Below are 26,136 nucleotides of genomic sequence, written 5' to 3'. Positions count from 1 at the left end.
TGGTCAGGGGTACCTTTATTTTTACATTGTCTGAGGGTGGGCGCTGCCAAGAGAAGGGAGGAGTGCAAGCATTTCTGTGTCACCTTATTTGAGTCCTGGATGATTTTGACATTCTCTGCTCCAAATTTGTCCCCATAAAGTTTCAGCAGGCGGAAGGAGATCTCTGATAGACCTGTTAGCTTAGGCTCTTTGTAGATGTATTCTTTGCCATCCTCTTCTTCAAAGAAAGCCTTTGTTGATCAGAAATGCACAACAAACAACATGATTGGAAGGAATTTAAAAATGGTTGCAGTGACTACAAATCAAACATCTACCCTGTGCTCAGAATTGCATTCCATGGGAGTGCATAGCAAGTGATGAATGTAGTGCTGGGTGCAGAATTTAGCTTTCCTAGATTCTCCTTTCCTAAAATAAGTTCCTAGTCCTCATGGCTGTAAAGATGCATGCTTGCAAGTGCACGGCCAATGCCTACTGGAATAACAGATGTTAAAGGAGTAGATTAGTAAGAGTGAGTGGGAAAATAAGAGAGGATTTAGCTCCCTTTCCCATCTTATCACTAGACAAAACCAGAATAAATTATGCAAAGCAGCAAGCAAAAGAGTGCAAAAGTGGTGCAAATTTCCCCAATCCACATGATTTATAAAGGTTATAGAAAGCAGCTTGTCCATATGTAAATGTTGCATTCTGAACACAGGTTTTAATTTCCTTTGCCAAGCATAGCTACATCACTCACTTGTGCCTGTGGACAGCAAGGTAATTTCTAAAAATAATTTTTGCGATTTCTAATGCAGAGGGAAAAAAGACTAGTTTGCAAAGGCCACTCAAGATCAAGGCTTTTGGTGCTGTTCACGTCAGCTGTCAGTCTGGGGAACATAGGAGGCAGCTGCTTTATACCAGTCAGACCAAGGGTCCATCTCTGCATTGACAGGCAGCAGCTCTCCAGCAGCAAGCCCTCTGTGGAGATGTGGTTGGGGACTGGACCTGGGACCTTCTGCTACCAAAGCAGATGCTCTGCCACTGAGCGACTCCCCAAGCGACTGAGACACTTACCTGTCCATAAAAAGCAACTCGGAAATAAGTGCCCAACAGCCTTTTTTTAGTCTGCATCACTTCCAGGATTTTAGTGTAAGCGCTGTGAAGTGTTCTGTACACTTGCGTAAGTTTCTGGAGACGAAGCAAAAACAGAATTGGCCAAATGGTTCAAGCCCTGCTGAAGCTCAAAGCCTGCTTATCACCATCTGCAAACTTTGTTGTGGGGCTGAGAACCAACCCAAGGAGCTGTGCTTTGCCGCCAAAGATTTACTTGTGATACTCTCACTGGAGAGTTGAGGATGGCTGTGCACCACTGGCTCAGAGTTGGGGCTGTTTCTGCATCATGAGCAGAGCTCAGGATTTGACCTTTCTCCCAGTTGTTTGACAAATGGGGAAGAATGAGTAAGTGTGCACACACACACACTGCACAAACCCTGAAGCAATTGCTTGGCTGTTTACCCCTGAACACCCTCACCCACTCCTGGTCTTCAGCGTTTGGTCTCCAGCATTGATTTTATCATTCTTGGACACGGGGGACTGCCCGGTTGGCACTGATCCATGACAGGGCCTTTTCTGTGGTGGTTCCACAGTTGTGGAATGCCCTCCGTAGTGAGGTGCACCTGTCACCATCATTAGTAACTTTCATGAGGATTTTGACTACATCCCTGTTTACTTAGATATTGTGGAGGCTGAATAATAACATACATGGCAACCCCAAGATCATGGGATGGAAGAATGTTTTTAACTTCAACAGCTTCTAGGATCTTTTAAGCTTGAATTTGTTTGAGATGGTTTAATTATTATTGTTTTTAGAATGTCTGGATTTGTTTGCTGAATTTGTTTTGTGACAACAGGCAATAGCCCTTCCCCCAGATTTTCATTGCCCTTTATGGACAGGTATTATGCTTAAACATTTTGACCTATAAATTAAATTTCATAAATTATCTCTGCGGGCCTTCCATATTGCTGTTTCTGCATCTTCTCCATGATTGTTTGGGACTTTCCTTTTTTTGTGCATCCCCAAGCAGCACTGGAATTAAATTTATAGTCGAGTTATGTTATATGTGTCTTGTTTGTTGTTGTTGTTGTTAAGCTAAAATATATATCAAGAAAAGTCATTTATTTATTTTTATTTTTTTAAGGAAAAGAACCATCTTTCACTGCTGATTCTTTTCGTGTTGTTGCTATAGCTTCTCGTTTTTGTCTCTGAATTGATATTAAAAACACAAAGAGGTTCATTTAAAAAAACCACCCAAATAAAGGTAGCAAGCAGTTGAATATTACTAAGCAGTTGAATATTGCAAAGGCAAGCCTTCACACAGCTGCCACAGGAGGCAGGGATGGCTACCCATTGGGATGGCTATAAAAGAGGACCAGACAGATTCATGGAGGAATAGGCTATTAGCAGCTACTAGCCTTGGTGGCTAAGCTCTCCCTTCACTGTCAGAGGCCTTTGTGCCTCTGAGTATCAGATGCTCCTGCACTCGGGTCCGGCTTGCTGGTTTCCCACAGGGATCTGGCTGGCCACTGTGAGAACAGGATGCTGGACTAGATATGCCATGGTCTGATCCAGAAGGGCTCTTCTCCTGCACTCTTCAATGTAAAGGCAAGCCTAAAAGCTGCCAAAATTTTGAACTTCTTTGTTCCTCCCTTCTTAGCTCAGATTTCACCTCTGCCATGAACTCATCAGGTAGCCTTGGGCATGCTGCCCTTCCTTACCCTCAATCTCCCACAACTTTGCTTTGCAATAGAGGGGATAGTACCACTTACAGCAGGCTTCCTCAACCTCGGCCCTCCAGATGTTTTTGGCCTACAACTCCCATGATCCCAAGCTAGCAGGACCAGTGGTCAGGGATGATAGGAATTGTAGTTTCAAAACATCTGGAGGGCCGAGGTTGAGGAAGCCTGACACAGGGTTGTTGTGAGGATTACAAGATATTGCATTTGATGTGCTTTTTGCAGTTGGAAGCACAACACAAATGTTAAGTGTTGTTATTACTGAGCCTGAAGATCAGGTCTTGAAGACCTGAAAGCTTGCTCAGTACAAGCTTAGTATAAAAGGTAAGGGACCTTTTTATTTTCAAGCAGAGTGGACGGAATTTAACTATTTCCTTATTTCTGCTTCTGCTTCAAGTGGAGAGGATGTTTTAGCGTGCCCGTAAGGTTTCTTGCATCTAAACATTTTTCCTAAGAACCACTTTTTATCTTTTTAATGAACTTTTAAATCTTAATTTAAAACCTTGGAGTCTCCTTTAACATACCATGCTATGTCTAGTGCCAAGTTCTGTACTTCCTTGAGAGATGTCAGGAGGCACTAAGGGACTTTTTAGGCTATTTGATGAAAGGCAGCTGGGATAAAATATCTATTTCACCTGGTGACTGCAGCAGGGTCTAAACATGGGCATGGGGTACACTCTGCTTGGCCAGGAACTCTCCTCCCCACATGGCACAGGTTCCAGGGTGCAGCAGGGATGCTGTCACATGTTAAGCTTATCAGTCCCCATGAAGTTAGCTATGAGCCTTAAGTCACAGTTTTGGTGGCCATCCCCTGTATGGAGGGCTGCTATAATGAAAGGCTGATTTGGATTCCATGCCTTCCCTCCTGATGCTGTCCAGATGTTCCAAGGGGACAACTCCCTCCAACCCCAGCCAACAACCTCTGTGGCCAGTGGCCAGAGCGAATGGGAACTGCAGCCCATCAAACATCTGGTGGGCACCTGATTGGTGAAGGCTGTCCACTGACCTGAGGCAAATTTCTGCTGAACTTAATGGAGCTTACTTCTCAACAGATGTGCATATAGGATTGTGTTGTGAGCCAGTACCTCAAACTCGCGTCGTTTCTCATAGATTGGAATGATCAGCTTCGAAATCTCCGAGATGGTTTCATAACGCTCTGCTTTCCACAAGCCATCAACGCACTGCTCCAATAGCTCTACCAGGACCTCCTGAAGGAAGAATTTTTTTTTTTTAAAAAAAAAAGATTAAACAAGGGGAAAGTTGCTGGGATCATCGTGCTTTTTCTGAAGGGACAGAAATCAACACAGCAGAAAATGCAGAACAAGATCAGATGACTGTTTGGAACGGTTCCATCCTAAGAGCACAACCAGATGTTATTCGGATAGTGCGATCACCACCCAGCACATCCAGTTGTTGTTTTTTACTATTAAAAAAATAGCAGGCAGATAATGACAATTTTCACTGAGACCACAGTAAATGTGTGGTGTGTTTGTAAACCTTAACCTTAACCCAATAACAGCCTCCCTCCAATCTTACAATTATCATCGGAGGTGGGGGCAGGTCGGGGGGTCTCTCACTAGGACAAATATAAACCTCTCACCCTGCATGCTGGAGTCTTCATGAAAACTGCACACACACTCTGCTGCCAGTGTACAATAGCCTGCCTTACCTCACTGTAATGAACGTCCATCATCCCCGCGTCTTCTTTCATCGCCCCCTCTTCATCAATATTGGGTGTAATTTTCTTGAAAGCTGAGCATCCAGCTGGAAATAGTTCTACAGTCAGAAGGAGAAAGATCAGTGGGAAGGGAACAAACCACATGGAGATTATGCATCTCACATTTTACCTGCCCCTGGCGTCACTAGCATTGACTGCTGTCTGTGTGTTTGCATTGCAGGGCATGGAATCTAGCTGTCTCGTGCATGATTTGCTCATTGTTTCATTTATTTACTTTCATAAATATGCCCACCGCTTTTCAAGAAAAAATGCCTCTTAAAGCAGCATACAAGCCAGGAACAATGAAGTACAATTTACAACCATATGAAATCCTGCAAAAATCTCTTTTCTACATTTCAAAATAAACATTTTACAAACTTTAAAATATACAATGACTTCCCTTCTTCTGCTTCCATGATTCATATTACATATAGTACATCCCTGCATATTTTACTACTGTATAGCCATTCAAATCAATTCCCCACTTTTACATCAATCCAATATTGTTTACTCTGTTGAATTTATCTCAATGGTGCCAGAGTTTTCAGCAGTGTACAATAATTTTCCATATATTCAATAAATATTTACCTCTCTCCTTTAAATATAGGTTCTTCTTGCTCCCTTATTCTGTGTGTTAAGCCTGCAAGTTCTGAATATTCTAACATCTTAAATTGCCAGTCCTCTTGACAAGGGACCTTGCTCACTTTCCATTTTGGAACATGGGCTGTTGTTGTTGCATACATAAATAAACTTTTCTGGCACCTGGGGATTCTCTCTGGGTTATTCCCAACAAAAAGGACTCTGGGGTTTTTTTTGGGGGGGGGGAGGTAAATTTAAACATTTTTTCCCACCAAGGAGTGGCGCAACAGCAGCTCCTCCCCTAACACCACCCTCTGTCCCCAACCAGAAAGGAAAGGGCGCAGGCATTGTAAGACAGTGTCCTGAATCCCCATGTTGGCAAGGTGGAGGTCCAAAAGTTCGTGACTGACCATGTCGAAGGCTCCTGGCAAGTCTAAAAGGATCAGCAGCCCCGACCCGCCTCAGTCCAACTGCGTACGGAGATCATTTGTTAGGGCGACCAAAGCTGTCTTGTTCCCATGACCAAGGCCGATTTTTCATCCAGAAATCCACCAAGCTGTTCAGCAACCACTCTCTCAATCACCTTACCCAAGGGCACATCTCAGCCTGGCAAATACACCCAATTTTGCATGGGACTGCATATGAAGTAAGGCTGGTGAAGGCTGAGGAGGGCAAGACTAGAGGGGTGCATTTGGAACCCAGGCCTCATCCCTACCCCTAGTGTTTCTCCGTCCTCCACCAGTTGCGGACTGTGGGCCGGGGGGGAGGGGTGGCATTGTTAATCCAGGAAGATTGCTCTTTCAGGGCTCTGCCAGCACCATCAATCCCTGGCATTGAATGTGTTGGCCTGGTGTGGGGCTCCGAGGTGAGCTTGGCTGTCTGGCTGGTGTACCGGCCACCTAGTGCACTGGCAGCCACCCTGTCAGGCCTGCTGGAGGTGATTGCCGGCTGGGCCTTGGAGTTCCCTAACCTGCTGGTATTGGGAGACTTCAACGTCCATGCTGATGCCGCCCCCTCCTCACTGGCTCTGGACCTGGTGTCTTCCATGGCGACACTAGGGCTCTCCCAGTTTGTTTCGGGCCCCACACATCAAGCAGGCCACATGCTGGATTTGGTGCTTGGAGCGGGTGTAGAAGTGATCGTGGCCCCCTTCGTGGAGGTGCCATTGTCTGATCACTATGCTCTGAAAGCCAGGATTGACTTTCCACCCCCACCCTGCTTAGGTGGTGAGCCTATTGGGCTTGCCCACAGAGGCTGAGGGACCCTGATGGATTCCATCAGGCCTTGTGGGACCCTGCTCCCCCTGGCGGCTCATTGGGTGAGCTTGTTGAGGGTTGGAATACCCGGCTCTTGGCAGCCATCAATGAGATCGCACCTAGACGCCCTCTGCGACCCTGCAGAAACTGGGCCCCCTGGTTCACCGAGGAGCTCCGGAAAATGAAGCAGGACCTCAGACGGCTAGAGTGAGTACGACAGGGAGCCTGCGACAGAGTGTCAAGAACATCATATAGGACGCTTATGAAAGCCTATGGTAAAGGTAAAGGGAGGCCTGACCATTAGGTCCAGTCGTGACCGACTCTGGGGTTGCGGCGCTCATCTCGCTTTATTGGCTGAGGGAGCCGGCGTACAGCTTCCGGGTCATGTGGCCAGCAGGACTAAGCCGCTTCTGGCGAACCAGAGCAGCGCACGGAAACCTTCCCGCTGGAGCGGTTCCTATTTATCTACTTGCAGTTTGATGTGCTTTCGAACTGCTAGGTGGGCAGGAGCTGGGACCAAGCAACCGGAGCTCACCCCGTTGCAGGGATTCAAACCACTGACCTTCTGATCAGCAAGGTCCTAGGCTCTGTGGTTTAACCCACAGCGCCACCCACGTCCCTTGAAAGCCTATGAGATGGCTATGAAAGCTGCTAAGAAATCTTACGTCGCAGCTTCCATTGCATCCGCTAGCTCTCGCCCGGCACAACCTTTTAGTATAATTGGGTCTCTAGTATAATTGGGTATCTGGAAGGCCAGATTTAAATATGAATTTGACACACAGCTGTGAGGCATTTGCGAGCTTTTTCGCGGAGAAAGTTTTGTTGCTCCTCCATGACCTCCCTGCCAATTTGGATACAATAACAGAACTGGAGGCCCCTCGACTGTTTCGGAGCCAGTATTGGACCACGTCCATATCGAATACTCCCAGCCAATGTGGACAGACTCCTCCGAGCTGGAAAGCCCACCACCTGTCCTCTTGACCTGTGCCCATCCTGGCTGATTAGAGCGTGTCCAGATGAGGTGCAGGCCCCCCTGGGTGACATCATTAATTTGTCCCTTGGCATGGGGACATTCCCAGGGGAGCTGAAGGAGGCAGTGGTGCGTCCGCTCTTAAAGAAAACATCATTAGATCCTTTAGATCTATCCTATTACCGCCCAGTTTCGAATCTTCCATATCTGGGTAAGGTGATTGAGAGAGTGGATGCTGAACAGCTTGGTGGATTTCTGGATGAAAAATCAGCCTTGGATCCATTCCAGTCCGGCTTCCGTGCTGGTCATGGGACCAAGACAGCTTTGGTCGTCCTAACAGATGATCTCCGTAGGCAGTTGGTTTGAGGCGAGTCAGGGCTGCTGATCCTTTTAGACTTGTCATCAGCCTTCGACATGGTCGACCACAAACTCCTGGACCACCGCCTTGCCAACATGGGGATTCAGGGCACAGTCTTACAATGGCTGCGCTCTTTCCTTTCTGGTCGGGGACAGAGGGTGGTGTTAGGGGAGGAGCTGTTGTTGCACCACTCCTTGGTGTGTGGAGTCCCGCAGGGTGCAATTCTCTCCCTGATGCTTTTTAATATCTTTATGAACCTCCTCACCCAGCTTGTCCGGAGCTTTGGTCTGGGCTGCCATCAGTATGCTGATGGCACCCAACTCTATCTGACCTGGACGGCTGACCTGACTCGGCCCCAGACACACTGGTCAGATGTCTGGAAGCTGCGGCTGGATGGTTACGTGGAAGCTGGTTGAAACTAAATCCTTCGAAGACAGAGGTCCTCTGGCTGGGACGGGACGATGGGGCCAACTCCCATCTCTTGCGGGGACACAATTAGTGCTAGCGTCTTTTGTCAAGAGTTTGGGTGTAATCCTCGACGCCTCCCTTTCCATGGAGGTGCAGGTTGCAGCCACAACAAAGGCGGCATTTTTCCATCTCCGCCATGCTAAGCAGTTGGTCCCTTACCTCTTTTGCCCTGATCTCACCACTGTGATCCATGCGATGGTCACCTCCAGGCTTGATTACTGTAACTCACTCTATGTGGAGCTGCCTTGAAGCTGACCCAGAAACTCCGGCAGGTGCAGAATGCCACGGCGAGACTCCTTTCGGGGTCCTCGCCGTGGGCTCACATTCATCCAGTGCTTTTCAAGCTGCGCTGGCTCCCGGTGGAGTACAGGGTCAGGTTTAAGGTGCTGGTTTTGACCTTTAAAGCCCTTCACGGCCTAGGACCCTCGTACCTACGGGACCACCTCTCCTGGTATGTCCCATGGAGGACCTTACGGTCTACAAATAATAACACCTTGAAGATCCCAGGGCTCAGAGAGATTAGGCTGGCCTCAACCAGGGCCAAGGGCTTTTCGGCCTTGGCCCTGGCCTGGTGGAACGCTCTGCCACAAGAGATCAGGGCCCTGTGGGATTTGACATCTTTCCGCAGGGCCTGCAAGATGGGGTTGTTCCGCCTGGCCTTTGGTCAGGGCTCAGCCTGACTCCCCTTTCCTTTTTTTGTAAGAACTAATATGAAAGGGGCCTCCCAGCATTCTCACAGGCCCATATAAGACCAGCGTAAACAGTTGGGCCAATGAGCACTTACTGTTCCCAACCCTAACCCTGCGGAAAGCCATCTAATTACACTTTGATTTGATTTTGACCTGTCATTTAAATATTGTTTGATTTTATACTGATGTTATATATTTGATGTTAACTGCCCTGAGCCTGACTTCGGCCGGGGAGGGTGGGATATAAATAAAAGTTGTTTACTATTATTATTATTATTATGCCTGTACAAGCCCCTTTCTCCCTCCTCACGCCCTGGACTAAAGAGTCAGGTTCAGTTTTGCAGAAACCATTGTTTGCCTTCTATGAAGTACTACAGTCATGAATTTAATTTCTGACATTGCGAGGTGGAATGGTCCCTGGAAAGTCCATTTTAATCCAGTGCAGCAATGAACCGCAAACCACATGCGCTTGTTCCTGATTCTAGTCCAAATCCACAACAAGGTTGGCAAGGCTCCCACTTCTCTTTTTAACAATAAATAAATGGCACATACTTATGCATTTCTCCAATACAAGTTTGTGTGAGGACAGAGACCTGTATTCACAAAGTGAAGGCATCAGGTGATGACAGAAATGTCATGTACATTTTCCAAAAAATACTGGGTCTTAGTCAACTCACTTTGCTTCATTGTAGACCCATTGAAATTAATGAACCTAACTTCATTAATTTCAGTGGGTCTATTCTGAGGAAAACCTAACTCAGTACCACCCACTACGTTGCTGAACAACTCCAAGCATGCCTGGAGAATGCGAACCATTTGGATACCTTCCAATCAGGATTCAGGCCACATCATGGGACTGAAATAATAATAATAATAATAATAATAATAATAATAATAATAATAATTTGTACCCCGCCCATCTGGCTGGGTTTCCCCAGCCCCTCTGGGCGGCTTCCAACAGAACACTAAAATACAATAACCTATTAAACATTAAAAGCTTCCCTAAAGAGGGCTGCCTTCAGATGTCTTCTAAATGTCAGGTAGTTGTTCATCTCTTTGACATCTGATGGGAGGGTGTTCCACAGGGCAGGCGGCACTACCAAGAAGGCCCTCTGCCTGGTTCCCTCCCTGCAAGAAGTGACGTTACAATTTAGCAGTTGCTAAATTGCTGAATTTCTACTGCCAAGGGGCTGGTGCTGCAGCCCTATAAGGTTAGGGGTGGAGGATAGAAGAATATAATTGTAGAGTTGGAAGGGACACACCTAGTCCAACCCCCTGCCATGCAGGAATCAAACAATCCCTGATGGATGGCTACCCAGGCTATAAGACTATGCAGCTACAGTGTCATAACCTCACCCACCCAAGGTTCAGCTCAGCCTCTGCTGCCACTTTGCTCCGTCCCTCAGGCAGGTCCAGATCCCCCTGGGCTCTAACTTCCTCCATTGTGGGAATGACTCTGGCTCGAAGCCAGGAGAATCCAAAAGCAATCCATTACAAAGCAAAGAAAACACGGGATGGTGTGCCAGCTTCAAGATGATGCAAGAACTGCAGAAACGAGCCCACACTCCACAGCGCAACTGCAATTGCCCTGCAGCACGAAACAAACCTTCCGAAGTTCTGCACACTTGAAACTTCTTCAAAATCACTTACTTTTTCGATGAAGGAACTCTGCCACCAAAGCTGCAATGTGAATGTAACACATGGCTGCCTGCAAAACAAGGGCAGAGTTTAGTGCCATGAATAACCCCCAGCCCCACGTGTCTCATCCAGGCAGCCCAGGGCCAGGCAAAGCAATGAATTACCTCGGAGAAATCTCCGTTCTTGAAGTGGATCTTGGCCATGCTGTCCAGCCAGGTCTTCCTCAGCTCTGGTGTGCTGGCGTAGGACTTGGCCAAACTGTATTGCAGGTCAACCAGCATCTCAGGGTCCTTCTCATGCTCCTTCATCTGAGCTGTGGCCATCAGCACTGTCCGGATCCTCTTGGTCAGGTCTTTCACTTCAGACGGAAAAGACGTCGACTGACATGAAAAAGCCAAGAGTCAGGGTGAAGGCAGATGTGAAGCGGGGGGCTGGGGGTGCCTCTTTACCGTGTTTGTGGGATTCAAGCACATTCTGGAACTTCTTGTTGGCCACTGTGAAAATCAGGTGCTGGACTAGATTGGCCAATGGCCAGGCACAGCAGAGGCTCTTATTAACTTTTGTTTGTGCATTTGAAATGGATGAATGGCTCCTGAGCACAACACTCTCACTTAAAAAAACCCAAAACACAGAGACATTTTGCAGTTTGGAAAGTGATGGGGAAATACAAAGAACAGTCTCCTTTGTGCAGCTGTGGGTTCTCCTTCCCTGGAGGTTTCTAAGCAGAGACTGGATGGCCATCTGGCATGGATGCTTGAGCTGAGATTCCTCAATTGCAGGGGGTGGACTAGAAGACCTTTGGAGTCCCTTCCAACCCTACAATTCTATGATATAAAAGCTTGAGCTAAATTAATTCCTAACAGGAAGATGTGTAAACTCCTCACAAGCAGATCAGGATGAATGCACAATGAATACTTGTGGTCATAATCGCCTCATAAACCATTAAGAATTAGTGCTCAATAAAGTGCATGGTTTAAGAATACAGGAAGCTGCTTCATGCTGAATCAGACCCTGGATCCAGCTAGCTCAGTATCGTCTGCACAGACTGGCAGCAGCAGTCCAGGGTTTCAGGCAGAAGTCTCTCACATCCCTACCTGGAGATGTCATCAAGGATTGAACCTGGAATCTTCTGCATGCAAAGCAGATGCTCTAGCACAGAGGTACGGCTCCCCTCCCTAATCAGCTGCACAAGCGAATCAGGGTAATTGAACTCTAAATAGGGTGTCTGGAGAAGCCTCTAGGGTCAGATAAGAACATAAGAAGAGCCTGCTGGATCAGGCCAGTCGCAGGATTCAAGCACAAGTGCCTTCTCCCCTTCTGCTGTTTTCAGCGGCTGGTATTTGGAAGCACTGCTGCCCCAAACAAGAGATCTCCCAACTTCCAGAAGAGTTTATCTCAATGTAAAAGCAGCAGTGCCATCTCCCCCCCCCCCCGCCGCCTCATGCCAGATCTGCACAACAGGGAGATGTTTACCCCTCTTTGCAGTTTCCTCATCTAAACTGCACCCCTCCTCCCAAGCTGGTATTAGTCTACCTACTTGCACCCCCACCCCCCATTATGTGGAACTAACAGCAGAGTTTTTTGCAGGGGAGGGAGAGGTGACCGCAGGGCTGAGGAAAATTAACCAGACCCATCAAAATGGGAAGCCCCCACACCTGTTCTTCAAAAGGTGATGGCTCCCCGGTTGTGAAATGCCACCCTAGTGAGGTGAGCCTGCCTCCACTGTTAACAAACTTCAAAGCACTTCGTGGCTGAAGAACACTTTTCCTAGCAACCTCAAAATCACTGGATGGAAGAATGCTTTTAATTGTAATTGCTTTTAGCATGCTTTTAAAGGTAACTGCTTTTGGATGTTTTAAATTATACACGTTTTCAGGGATGAGCCAAAAGCACCTCACCACCCTGCCAGTTTCACTACCTGTGTGCAGGGTGCAAAGCTAGGAGGCTGTTTTGGCAACCTGGGGAGGCATAAACAGGGGTGAATTGTGGGGTGAACTTACTTGCAGTTGATATGCTGCTGGTGGTTGGTAATCAGTGTCATTCTTGCCCACCACCCCAGACTGAAAACCTTGGCCCTCACTCTGATTTGGCTTCATGACTAAACAGAATTGTCACAAAGCCAACTCAGAGTGAAGGCAGTGCTTCCCACCCCCACTCTAGAGTTTTGTGTGGTGTTGGTGGCAATGAAGAAAATGATGTCTGTCAGCAACTAGGGACACCTCCCCTCCCCAACAAAATAAGATGACTGATGTCATCAATTGGTGTGGGGATGAAGAAGGTGAGGTGTGGTTGTAGGTTTCATGAATCTGTCCATACCCCCAACCCTGAGCCACAACTTTCAAAAAATAAAAAAATAAAAAATTATGGCTCTGTTTTAGATGAGATCCAGATGTGATATTTTGCAGTGCCATTTAAAAAAGTCCAGAGAAAGGAGAACTTGACAAAGTATCCGCAGTATGTTTGGTTGCAGAGGCAAATGCATGGAAAGCTGTCAGTCAGGGGGTTGAGTTTCCTGTGCCACTGTTACCCCCTCACCTATTACAACCCTGTCCCATCCTTTGCTGGACTTGTACTCCTGGATCTGTTCCTTCACGCCGTGGACTTCAGCTGAGGTTCTTTCCAACCATTCATAAGCAGGATAAATATGCTTCTGCTTTGCATGCCGAAGGTCCCCAATGCATTCTAAGGTAGGGTTGGGAATGTCCCCTGCCTGAAACCCTGGAGAGCGGCTGCCAGTCAGGGTATGGAACTTGATAGGCCACTTGTCTGACTTGGCATATAGCTTTTTATGTTCCTATTGGCCTGGCCTCTCTCTTCTTTTTGATTCGTTGAATCAAACTTACCTTCACTGGCCGGTCACTGTTGGCAAAGTTATTGATAATTGAGAGCGATTCTTGGAACCTCGACCCTCCGCTAAGTGCCACATCAGCTATCAGCTGGCTTACCGCAATAATGATCTATTGAAGAAGCAGAAGGCTTTGTTTTCAAATTTATACAGGCTGGAAAACCCACATCAGTCAACCGGAAATCAAAGGAATGCCAATTTTGCGCACACACAACCAGGTTTCCCCCAGGATGGTAGTCCCTAAACCGAACATTGCAAGAAAATGACCACTTAAATGAGAACCTCCTGTGAGCAAACTGGCTGCTCACATAGGGGAGGGTGCCCGCTGGAGCTCTGCACAGGATGATGCTCTGAGACAAGCTCCTTCCAATTTGTGCCTGGTAGGGGCAGATGGTTCCACTGGGTTTCTGTTTCAGGCATGAATAATTCCAGATGCGGGGGAGGGGGCACATCTGCTCTTGGAGAAGGCTGCTTGTTACTACCTCTGGTGTATCATCATTTTAGATTGGCCTCCTTCTGATCAAGGGACATTGCAAAAATGGTGCCTTGTGCAGCTGGGAGCCAGTGTGATTTACTGGCTAGAGTTCTGGATTAGCGGGGAGAAGACCTGGCCTCAAATCCCCACTCAGGCATGAAGGTTGTGGGTGGGCTTGTGCCATCACTCTCTCTCAGCCTTCCTGGCAGTGTTGAGCAGCAAAGGTGGGAGGGGCCTGTCAAATGATCTACATTGCTCAGAATTCCTCGGAGGGGATGGAATAATAAACAAATGTGCCCACTCCCAGAACACCCTTCTAGCACATTCACAACTTTTTACTCTGGAGATTTAATTTACAAGAACAGCAGAATGATTCATGTGTTTGAACTGCATTAAAATATTTCACATGAACCTATTCCATACCCTGCCTTTTCGTTTTTTGAAGAACTCACCACACACAGGGGAAATATATATGAAACCTCCATGTGCCTCTGTGGGAGCGAAACAGTTAACATAAAAGTCGCGTAAGCAAACCTGGAAGGGAGCTGAGCTCTTTGCATGCAATGCTGGCCCCGTGTGCCAGATCCTGCATTCAGCTCAGCTCGCCTGCCTTCGCCCCCTCAACACCCCCTCCACCCACGCCCTGCCAAGACTTCCCCTTTCACTAACCTGGAGGTGGGTTCTTAGAAAAGTTTTCCGCTTAGTGAACTCAAAGTTATTTCTCATGAGGAGGTAGAGGAGGGCAGAGGCCTCATTACGGGTTGAGCTGAGCTTGGATGTGCAGCACTTGAGGACCTCGTAGCAGAAGGCAGCACACATGTTGACTCTCCCCTTGAAGAAGGCCGAGGGGAACTGGATGGGATGGAAGGTCAGGCAGAGGTTAAAGGCAGGGCAAAGGTGGGGCAGCAAGAAGAACAACGTTCCCTCCTTAAAAAGCATGACAAGTTTCAGCCGATCATGTGCCCATCATGGTGGAAGTGGTTATAAGATATTGTTAATGAATTAGTCTGATCAATCACTTTTTATTTTTAGACAAAAGTAGCTCAAAGCAGCTTAACAACAGTAAATGAACAGCACTAAAACCATCATAAAGAAATACCCCAAACTTGTTCATAGTTTTAAAGGGCAGGACTAAAATATCCCACTCACTGATGGAAGCCACAGGCAGCTAAAAGCCAATGGCCGGGTGGAAAATAAACGGGGTTTTTTGCCTGGCGCCTAAATATATGCAAGGATGTTGCCAGGTAAGCCTCCTTGGGGAGAGCATTCCAGAAATGGGAAGTCCCTGCAGAAAAGGCCCTGTTGCCACCCTCTGAGCCTCTTGTGGAGGAGGCACACAAAGAAGGGCCTCAGAGGATGATCACAGGGTCCGGGGAGGCTCAGATGGGGAGAGGCGGTCCTTGAGGTATTTCAGTCCTGAGCTGTTTAAGGCTTTATAGGTCAAAACTTCTCAATGTGGGAGTAAAATAGGAACCCCTCCACAAAGCTGGTGAATCAGCTGTGGTAAATAGAGGCTAGTCCGCATCTATCTAGTGAATTGCTTCAGGATATCTCTTGGGAAGCAGTCCATAAATAAAATAAATAACAATAATCAAGAATCACTCTCCTTCACCTACCTTGTTGATGAAAGCTCTCAGAGAGGCAAAGACATGCTTAAGGGCTGCTTCTGACTGCCCGTTTTTGAGGAAGGCAATATGAATATCGAACACCTTTTTCATCAGTGGGTTGTGCCCATCGTTGTTTAAGAGCTGGTTCTGGAAAAAATGGGTGAGGGTTCATTTTGGTGGGCTGGCACAGCAAGCACATGTTTCCAGAAAACAGCTTATTGGCACTTGACCCTGGCAAATAACACACCCCTGCACCAAATTAGTGCTGAACGAGTACACAAGAGTAGGGGCCACAAATGGTAACAGAAAATATAATCTGTTTTTTTGAGGGGGGGCGCAGCATTTTCTGGAACCAAGGTGGTACTGCTACATCACAAAAATGTAACTTAAAATCTGAACAGCAGCAAAAGAATACTAGACCAGCCACCAATGCTCACTTTTAGAAGGCTGGCACGGGTTTGGTTAGAGGACCCAGAGCAGTGGACTCCATGGGTTTCTAATAGGTCAGAAGAAAGCTGTGAAGATGCCACTTGTAACAATTTGGAAAGAAAGTCGCTGGACCTCAAAAAAGATACTGGAGAACTAGAGAAGGCTGAGAAAATGGGCAACCAAAATGATTAAGGAGTGGCTTTGTTGTCTGGAGGAATGGCTAGTAAGACTGGTGGGTGGGGGACATGATCCAGGTGCATAAAATGGGGAAAGTGGATAGAGAGAGGTTTTTTCTCCCCTCTCGTTACGCAGAACTCATGGACATCCAAATAAGCTGAACGCTGGAAGATTTGGGATAGATGAAAGAAATACCTTCTTTGCGTGTATAGAATTCATTCTCACCAAATGTAATCATAGAATCATAGAATCATAGAGTTGGAAGAGACCACAAGGGTCATCGAGTCCAACCCCCTGACAAGCAGGAAACACCATCAGAGCACTCCTGACATATGGTTGTCAAGCCTCTGCTTAAAGACCTCCAAAGAAGGAGACTCCACCACACTCCTTGGCAGCAAATTCCACTGTCAAACAGCTCTTACTGTCAGGAAGTTCTTCCTAATGTTTAGGTGGAATCTTCTTTCTTGTAGTTTGGATCCATTGCTCCGTGTCCGCTTCTCTGGAGCAGCAGAAAACAACCTTTCTCCCTCCTCTATGTGACATCCTTTTATATATTTGAACATGGCTATCATATCCCCCCTTAACCTCCTCTTCTCCAGGCTAAACATGCCCAGCTCCCTTAGCCGTTCCTCATAAGGCATCGTTTCCAGGCCTTTGACCATTTTGGTTGCCCTCCTCTGGACACGTTCCAGTTTGTCAGTGTCCTTCTTGAACTGTGGTGCCCAGAACTGGACACAGTACTCCAGGTGAGGTCTGACCAGAGCAGAATACAGTGGCACTATTACTTCCCTTGATCTAGATGTTATACTCCTATTGATGCAGCCCAGCATTGCATTGGCTTTTTTAGCTGCCGCCTCACACTGTTGGCTCATGTCAAGTTTGTGGTCAACCAAGACAATGATAGCCACCAACTTGAATGGCTTTAAAAGAGGGTTGCACAAATCCATGGAAGATAAGGCTATCAGTAGCTATTAGTCCTGATGGCCATGCTCTGCCTCCACGGTTGGTGGCAGTAGTGCTTACTGAGCAGCAGTCGCCAGAAGCTGCAAGAGGGGAGAGTCCTGCTCTTGCTCTCAGGTCCTGCTGGGGGGCCTTTGTGGCCACTTTGAGAACAGGAGGCTGGGCTGGACAGAGCCCCTTTGGCGCTCTTGACCTGCCTTGAGCAAACGGTGCCCTGAACAAGGAGCACAAGACCCTTGCCACTTGCCCTCCAGTAAGTCACCTCTAGTGCACAAATTAAATCTTCCTCTCTTGTTTTATCCATTTTTATAAGGGCATTAGACTCCTTGGCTAACTGCAAAGGAATGCCAGGCAAGCACCGCCTGTTCTTCTCCTCAATAAAAAGCACATTAAAAACAAAAACACAAAGGGAAATATTAAACACCCCGGGTGGGAGGGGATGCTCCAGTTGCACAGGGCACCGTTGGCTGGCAAGCCACTTTCTCTGCTACAGAAGGCAATCAGGCACCGTTCTATCACCACAGGAAGCCTCAGTGAGGGCAGGAAGTCTTTCTGACAGCATGGTCCCTGTGCATCATGCTAAAAGATAGTAACACAGGAGGATGGAAGACAAGACATCCCTGTGCTAACAAAGTGATGGCAAGATGTGCTCCTCTTTGGCCTCATCCAAGAGACAGGCTCTTCCTAAAACATCACCAGAAGCCTGCCCAGCAGCAAGAGTAGGGGTGGCCAGCAAAGGGAACTCTTTGCACAGAGCCCAACGCTTACCTTGAAGCAATGGGAGAAGAATGAAATGGTGTCCAGGACAGTGAGAGCAACCTCTGTCGCTGTGTTGCCCTCCAGCAAAGCCTGGTGCACAATGTCCGCCTCTGATGTGCCAGCACCTGCAAAGAAGGAAAAACGGGATGCTGCAAGTGGCATTGACAGGTGTTGCTCTCCAGCCTTTTTTCATTGTAGAAGACAGCAGAAATGGATTTGCAGGCAGGGTTTAAATCCAGGCTTTCTGGAGAGCTTTAGTAAGGGCTATTGGTGGTTTGAAAGGAGAATGTCTTGAAGCTACTATATGTGGGAACTGGGTTCAAGTCCCAGCACATCCACAGATGAATCAAGGTCCTGACTTGGGCTCCCAACTGTAACATGGAAGTCAGAGCCTGGAGGCGGAGTCTCCTAGGTGCATTTGCCCTGTTGTTGTTTCTCAAACACACAAATAGTCTAAGGCAGGGGTCTTTGTTAAGGGTTTTGGGAACTGTAGCTCAGCTAAGATGCTGCCAAACATGTGGTGGGAATTCAGGGCCCCCTCTTTCCTGTGATTCACAAAGCAGCCACAGAAGCTCCCAGGATGATGCTGCAGTCCAGCTAGTGGCCACACTGCTTGCCCCTCAGCATCTTCTCAACACCTACTGTGGTTAAGGGTGAAGGAGCTGTCCAGGCTGCTCAAGTGCTGGAGCCGGGTTTGCATGGCCCCAGCTCTGCTGCGGAGGGCTGGCATCGTCTGGGATTTCCGGTCAGTGCCCATGTGCTTTGACAGCCAAGCATCGTTGACCCTGAAAAAGGAGAGAGGGATTTTTGCTGCGTCGTGTCATGCCTACCTGGTGCCAAACACAGAGTCCCCAGAGGACAAACCAGGCATGCCCTTGAGTAGCAGGCAGTGATTGAACCAGTGCTGAGGAACCCTGGGAGGCAAGCACATGGGGAGAGACCTGCTGGACAACCCCTGGAGCTGTCAGAGGAGCAGGTGGTGCCTGCCAGTACCAAAAGGTCCTGGCCGAAATGCAATGGAGCAGCATTTGCTTATGGACCCGGAGTCAATGTGTAGCTTCTGTGTAAGCAATCAGTGGAGCTCCTTTATGACTAGCATTTGGGGCTAGTCATAGGGGGTGCTCTAAGGGGCTGCAGTATATGAGGTCTCCCTCTTGAGCCTTCCAGTTGCTCAATAGCCACCGGCTCCTTGTTCCTTGCATCTGGTTCTGGTTCCCCCTCTGTGCCGTGTTTGTGCCTTGCCTGTGCTTTCGGCCTTGAGCTGTTGCTTGACCCAGCCTCCGGGTCACATTTTGGACCCAGTCCAGTTCCTTGAGAAGGACCTTGGCTTGTTGAGACCATGCCACATCTTGCATCCTGCTCTATGGGGCAAGTCTTTTGCTGAGACAATTCTAGGATTTTAGTATTTTAATGTTGCTTTTCCAGTTTGCTTTATCCATTACAAAGGAAGGAAGAAGAGAAATGGTTCACTTCCCCAACTCTGCAGATCATCACGCAAATCATACCTTGCAATGTTTCTTTTCCCCACATATCTGAAGTGAAATAAACACACTCTAAAGAGAGGAGAAAAAAATCCATGTAAATGTCATGTGCAAGAAGCAAACATAAAGGAAGGATGATCTGCTTGCTCCCCATCCGCTCTGAGTCAGATCATTGATCTATTTGCCTTGGTATCACCTACTGCAGCAGCACTCCAGGATTTCCCCAGCCCTGTCTGGAGGGAATTGAAACAGGAAAATTGTACATGCAAAGCAGGTGGGTCTACCATTGAGCTATACAAATTAATTATATATATGAGCTCTTTTGTAAAGAGGTTAAAGCACTTTATGCTGATTGATGAGGACACTCTTCTATTTCCCCCATTTGTTCTCTTTTAATTTTCATTTATTAGGATTAGGAATGGACAATTCTGTCAATCTTTGTTTTCTCAGTACCCATTTTTCCCAGTCTTAAGTTCAGTTCCCCATATTTTCACAAGAGTTTATGATTTTTTTAAAAAGGCCCACATAAAAATTCACCATCATTTTAGTGCTGATCGCTCTTAACATATGCATTTAATGCAATTTCCCCTAATATAATGCAATTTAATATATGCAGTTTTATGCACATTTTACCCCAGTAGGTGCATTCTTGTACACATTATTTGGCTGGAGAACTACATTGCAAACATTGGAGAAGTGCAGATTTCAAAAGACAGCTGCATTTCTGTTTGCATGTATTGTTTCAGAAAGCAGAAATTAAGTAAATTTGCTTTTAAATGTGAACTGAATCAAATTTCTCCCACTTCCCTAACTAGGACACTTTCCTTCTTTCCGCACCCATTAGGCACCACTAAAGGATATCCAGGAGGCTACCTGAGCAGTTTCCCAGGTGATGGAAAGCTGAAACCTCAGCAGGGGAGGGTGCTTAGCGCTCCCCCCCCTTCTACCTGCCTATTAATTTATTGTTGTATGTAACATACTTACAACCTGCTTTTTAAGAAAGGTATTTTTACAACACTGCTTATAAAAATGCGTAGCAAAACACAACAAGGAAATATAGCTTTAAACCATTTAAAATATCAATTCCATACTACTGTTGTTGCTTTTTAAAAAAAGAAACACAGCACAAGAACAGGAGAAACTAAACACACACAGAGCCAGATTGCAGCACGTTTCCACAGCCCAATTTACATTGACCTCTGAAGGCCACAGAAAGGGACCAGGTTTACATGGATGCATCCAGGAATGAAGCTTGCCTAAATGAAGTTGCAAACAACACATAGGCCCGGCATCACTTCCCCTAAGGGCAAGAAAAGAAGAAGCTGGCAGGTGGGTTTTGAGCAGGCAAAGAGCAGGGAGAGGTTGTCAGCAGTTCCTCCCTCCCTTCCCCCTTGCTGTGCCTCTGCTAAATTGGTAGCCTCCCACAACTGCTTTACAGTGCTGCTATTTTTAAAAAAGGAAAAAAATATTTAACAAAATTTATAAACCACTTGACTGTAAAAACAACCACCTTGACATGGTTTACAATAGTATAAAATAAAACGTTGAAATTATCAATAAAAAGCTGTTGAAAAACAAGTATGAAAAATATTCAAAAGATTATTAGAATCAATGGTAGCTAAAAAGAAATAAGGCAGGTGTAACTACTAGATGTCTGGACAGCCTTGCTTAAACAAGTGTTTCATGAGGTGTAGGGCGAAGGCAGCTGCCTGATGTCAACAGTGGGTGCTGCCACTCTGAAAGATTGATTTCTGCAGATTGAAGCAGTTGAGTGGGCACATGTGTGGGTAAAGCAACCCTACTGGTAAACTAATCCAAAGCCATTAAGGGCTTTACATACTAGTAGTGACATGTTGAACTTGGCCTGGTACCAATTAGCAGCCAGTGCAGAGCTCTGAGCAGAGGTGTTATGTATTGGCAGGTCCTGCTGGCAACCCTGCTGCAGAATTCTGCACGAATTGCAAGGGAAGAGCCACCGGTGCCAGAACAAACTGTGGTTAAGCTCTACCACGCTTCTGGTCACTGAGGCTACAAGCGTCTCCAGCACATTACTGAATCCAGGAACACCCCCAATCTGTGTGGCTTTCCCTCAGGAAGAGTGCAATCCTGTCCAGGGCAGGCAACTGACCAACTTCCTGGACACAGAAACCACTCACCCACAGTACCACTGGATTGCCAGGATTCAAGCTCAGATTACTTTCTCTCATCCATCCCACTACTCAGTCCAGGCCCTGCACAGCCTCTCCTGATTCAAACGTTATGGAGAAATAGAACTGAGTGTCTCCTTGCCCCCAACACTTATAATAGCCTCTCCCAGTGCTTCATGTAGATATTAAATAGCACTGAGGATAAAATAGCGCCCTGAGGCACCCCACAACAAAACCGTCATGGGGCGAAAAGTCCCGCTACTCCGTGGACTTGGTCCTGTAGGAAGGGCTTGAACCACTGTATCACAATTGCACCAGCTTTCATTCAATGGAGCTCTCCAGGAGGATACAATGGCCAATGGTATCAAAAGCAACAGAGAAGCAGGAGCAAAGTCCCTCTCACCCTGTAAAGGACATCTATCCAAGGTCAACTCAGTCCTGGGCACAGGCCTGAGCTCAGATGGGAGCAGATCTCAATAGTTTGTGTCATCTAAATATGCCTGCAGCTGCCCCACCACAGCCCTCCCCCTCCTCCTTTCCCAATAAGGTGGTATTAGAGTCTGATCCATCGTTATTCCTGTTATCGGTTGATGCCTCCTCCCATGTGTACTGTTGAACTTAGACCTCTGATTTCCAGACTGGGAATGACACAAGTCATTGATTTCCCAGTGGAATCCCCGAGATTTGTAGTCTGGGTGGAATTCTTCCACTTGGAAATATCAACTTTCTCGCACCCAACGACTTTTCCTTTCCCTTTTTAAGATGAAGACTCTCAAACAATGAATAAATAAAAACTTACTCAAGAAGAACGAGGACGTTCATCAGTTCCTGGGGGGATATTTTGTTCCAGTAAGATAACAAGGTATCTGAAATAGAAAGGAAACACAGCTCAAGGCGTCTGGTGCCCTCCTTCAAGCCCAGAGTACCAATTACTGGGAGCCCTCCATGAAACGGAAATTATCATGAGTGGTGGAGGGGTGTGACCACCCCTGCATAAGCCAGAGGAGTAAGGCCTTCAAACATGGAAATACTCATGAGCCCCATGGGGACATCTTAGGGAGGCTAGTTGGATTAGGACGAGGAGGAGCTCAAACCGAATGATCTAGGGGAGGCAACGAGCAGGGTGGGGACAGAATGCGTCTGGTCCGTTGGACCTCTGAGCTTCCTCTGAGCTTCCTTGAAAGGATGCCACAAGCATTGACTTGGACCCCAGAGAGGGACCCAGAGAGGTGTCTGAAGAGAAGCCTGGTCCAATGTTGCCTCATGTTCCTTTCTTGCCTCTATAACTCCCTCCCCTGCTGGGTGCTCCTCTCAGTGATTCTCCATCTGCAGAGGGCAAGTCAGAAGACAAGACAGACTTTGAGCAGGTGCTGTTTCCCTTCCCACTGTCCAGGATGTGGAGACACCAGTGCAGAGAGATGTCCCAGGCCCAACACACTAGAAGGCAATCTGATCTGCTTGGCTAGTGCAAAGGCGCTTCTTGCTTGCTACACCAATGCTGTGCTTGCCCTGCTCCTTTACGACAGGAATTCTGGGGGGAGGTCAACTGTTGGAGGAGCATCTTAGCCTGCTTAGCTTGTTGTGACTTTAACTGCTTTGAGCTTTATTAAATTTTCTGGCCAAAACTGCAATCTGAGTTGAAGTTCTTTGCCTAGCGACAACCAGGAGTCACCTTCAATGTTATTTTCCAGCCAACTCACATATCAGAGCCCTGTAATGACTCTAAACGCAAATGAGCAAATGTATGGATCCCAGGAAAGTAGATCATGGTCACTTTGGTCTACTTCCTGTCATGCTGCTGGTGCGCTGAGTTAACTCATGGTTTGGCTTAGAGGAGGGGTTCCCAAACCGTGATCCATGGACTACCAGTGATCAATGAGATTCATTCATGTAGTCTGCAGTGTCTCTGCATTAAATATTCTTACTGATTTTTAAATTGCATTTTAAGTGCTTTTTAAATTTCACTGTGTTTGATCGCATCATCGCTTGAATTTTATGGAATTCAAACTGAAATGCAATAAAATACAATGTAATAAATAAAAGAAGCAATTGAATATAATTAAAAACCTCCCAGCACAACATATTACATTTGCTGCAATAGGCAGAAAAATCACTAAGTGGCCCACCCGTGTTGCAGTGACAGTGGGAAAGGCCAAGATACCCTTCTTGGACACAGCAGAGCAACTGACCTTCAGAAACCATTTTAATGATGTAAAGGTAGCAGATCAGGAGGCTCCGGATCTCGTACTGGTCCAGCCGCCCGAACTGGGAGATGCTGCTGCGTGTAGAACTTCTCCGCATCTGTTTTAATCATCACATGCCAAAATTGGAACAAGAAAGACAGAAAGAAAAGAAAAAAGGTTGTTAGTAATGAAGTCTCAGAAGACTAGCCACACGGATCTGTCACATTGTTTAGATCTTAGGGCTTGAAATGGACTCAAGGGCTGAGGCAGAGTCCTAGTCTAGTGAGCTACTTGGGGTGGTGTGCATTCAAGGCCCAAACCCCTTTGAAGGGGGTAAGCATGGCAACATGGGCCCCTGTTATTGTTTAGAGGACAATATGGAGCCAGTGGACTGGCCAGGCTTGGTATAAATACAAGGGGCCTGTCCTTCTACAGAGAGGGCCCTTTGGTGTGCCTAGGCTCCCCTCAGGCTCCCACCTGGGGCCTTTCATCTTTGGCTCAAGCTCCACCAAGTGGCCTCAGAGATACTCCCATGGAGAACATTCCCTCCAGCTCTCAATTCAGGCCCCAGCCAGTCCTGATAAGGGCTGACCCCGACACTGCTCTGGTGATGCCTAGCTGAGGGGGAAAGGAGGGATAAGCCCCTCTCATCCCCTCATGACATGCTTCCCCTTCAAGCTTCAGACTCAGCAGCTGCGTTGCACAAAAGGAAAACAGAAGAATTGCAGCTCAACATGGAGCTCTGCTCCAGAGCAACATCTGGAGACTAGGAAGCAGTGTTGTTTACAAATTTCAAGAGCCACTGCAGAAGAAGCAGCAGCCACTGTCTGCATTCTCTACAGCTTTGGTGGCTGGTCCCCAATTGGGCCTGGAGGGGTGAAGGGCAGAGCAGAGAACAGTAGGTGGAACCAAGGTTCACAACAGACTCGGAGCAGGGGGAGTGTGGCTGGCCCTGTTCTGCAGAATAGCATTCTTCCTGAGATGCAACAGACTACCTGTACTTTATGGGAGCAACTGAAGTTGGTTCTGTGTTCTGACAGGCTTTCCGAGATGGATAACGGAGTTGTTGCCACGAGTATCCACTTGTTAGGGTTTTAGCCTTGTTTTAAATGTCCTTGCTGATTTTGTGTTTTTATCTGTTTCTAATCATCATGTGTAAATCATCTTGATAATGGTGGTTTAGAAGGTGATTAATTAATAAATAAATAGATGGTGATGAATCATAGAATTATAGAGTTGGAAGTAGTAATAAGTAGTAATAATAATAACAACAATAATAGGAGCCAGCTCTAGATGGAGACACTTCTCCCTGTATCCCCACTCCCACATTTTCTACTGGTCCCCCTCCTGCACCTTTAACAGCATGCAGAAATTAAGCAGGTAAAGCTATTCACAGCATAGCTCTATCAATGCTGGGGAAAGCCTGCAGCCTGAGCTCCTGTGTGTTTACTTAAAATAGTTCTGGAATATTGGCATTACATTTTCACTGGTGCTGCATTGCTCCGGAGAGCCAGCTGCCCCTTCACTGCTGAGGGATTCTTTGGAGTCTTCCCTCTTCAGGGCAAGCCCATTCTGGAGAGCCGTGCCATAAACTGTAAAGAGAGGAGAAGGTGGTTGCAAGTCAGTTTGCAGGGCAGTGCCTCGTCCCAGCTCAGTCCAGAAATGAAACAAGATTCTTTCTGAGTTGGAAAAAGTCCACATTTACACATCTGTGAAGTGGCCCATTCTCTGGGCACATGGTCAGTCCCCTTGCAAGCACTCAGTATTCTGTGGCCACTGACCAAGCATGGCCAAGTACTTAAGCTGTTCAAGACCATTCACTGGATGTACAGCATAAGTGGGATTTGACATCTGGAAGCCAATGCTCGTATCTACAGCAATGTACACCAGTCCCTTTTCCCAAACTCAGGAGCCACCTCTGGTGGACAAAAATGTAATTCTATATCCCCAGGATGACTGCCACAGACCGGTACTCTCTTGCTTACGTGAATCTTTGTCGACGATTAGGCTTGACCTGTTGGAAGGCAATGTGAAATTGCACATAAACTCATCTCTGGATGCCTGGAGGGGAAATGAAAAGATGGAAAGGTTTTGGAGGAGGAGGAGGAGGAGGAGGAGATGTTGGCTCATGTTCAAGTCCAAAGCATGAAGAGAGTCAAAAGAAAACCCGCCACCCCATCAATCTTGGGTTATTAGTCATGACAGAGAAATGGAAACCACACAGACTGACTGGATTGCTGAGTGATAAGAGCAGAAGAAGGCTTTTGCCTCTGCCTTTAACCTTCCCAAAGGGAACTAGGTCACTGCAGCATGATGGGCCAGATGGCCAGCAAAGCTCTTCTGATGTTCTGCCTCCCTTCCAATTAATGTGCACACTTCCCACATTGCTGGTGCTGGAAGATGATAAAGTGAACTCTTCCTACGTTGTTTTGACAACAACGACAACTTTTAACCCAGGAGCTTTTTGGGCTGCTTCTATTTCTCTTGTAAATTGGCAGAGCTGGAGTGCATAGCCCCAGGCAATTCTGAATAACACAGCTGTTGTTGGTGTAATAGCTCCACTCTGAGCCCAGTTTCTTGCTCATGCTGCTCTGGGTGACATTTGCTTGGCTCTCAAGCCCTGTTCAGA

At 47.0% G+C, this 26,136-nt stretch overlaps 1 protein-coding gene across 4 annotated transcripts in view; it reads right to left on the bottom strand.

The window, feature by feature from the left end:
- Positions 1-26,136, bottom strand: part of DOCK11 (dedicator of cytokinesis 11) — a 164,630-nt gene that overhangs the window by 19,684 nt on the left and 118,810 nt on the right. For all 4 annotated transcript variants that reach the window (XM_083422552.1, XM_083422553.1, XM_083422554.1 and 1 more), the window contains exons 33-48: positions 25,493-25,568; positions 24,987-25,099; positions 23,514-23,625; positions 22,124-22,190; positions 19,202-19,249; positions 18,339-18,481; positions 17,706-17,821; positions 15,381-15,518; positions 14,434-14,616; positions 13,288-13,401; positions 10,609-10,824; positions 10,457-10,514; positions 4,439-4,545; positions 3,855-3,977; positions 1,051-1,164; positions 84-230 (exon numbers count right to left, since the gene is read on the bottom strand). In XM_083422552.1, the coding sequence (XP_083278678.1) occupies positions 84-230; positions 1,051-1,164; positions 3,855-3,977; positions 4,439-4,545; positions 10,457-10,514; positions 10,609-10,824; positions 13,288-13,401; positions 14,434-14,616; positions 15,381-15,518; positions 17,706-17,821; positions 18,339-18,481; positions 19,202-19,249; positions 22,124-22,190; positions 23,514-23,625; positions 24,987-25,099; positions 25,493-25,568 (1,875 nt within the window). The remainder of the gene's footprint in view (positions 1-83; positions 231-1,050; positions 1,165-3,854; positions 3,978-4,438; positions 4,546-10,456; positions 10,515-10,608; positions 10,825-13,287; positions 13,402-14,433; positions 14,617-15,380; positions 15,519-17,705; positions 17,822-18,338; positions 18,482-19,201; positions 19,250-22,123; positions 22,191-23,513; positions 23,626-24,986; positions 25,100-25,492; positions 25,569-26,136) is intronic.

The sequence above is a fragment of the Podarcis tiliguerta genome (genome assembly GCF_965153285.1).
Source record: "Podarcis tiliguerta genome assembly, chromosome: Z".
Lineage (NCBI taxonomy): Eukaryota > Metazoa > Chordata > Lepidosauria > Squamata > Lacertidae > Podarcis > Podarcis tiliguerta.
This window is presented reverse-complemented; position numbering and strand designations above follow the sequence as displayed.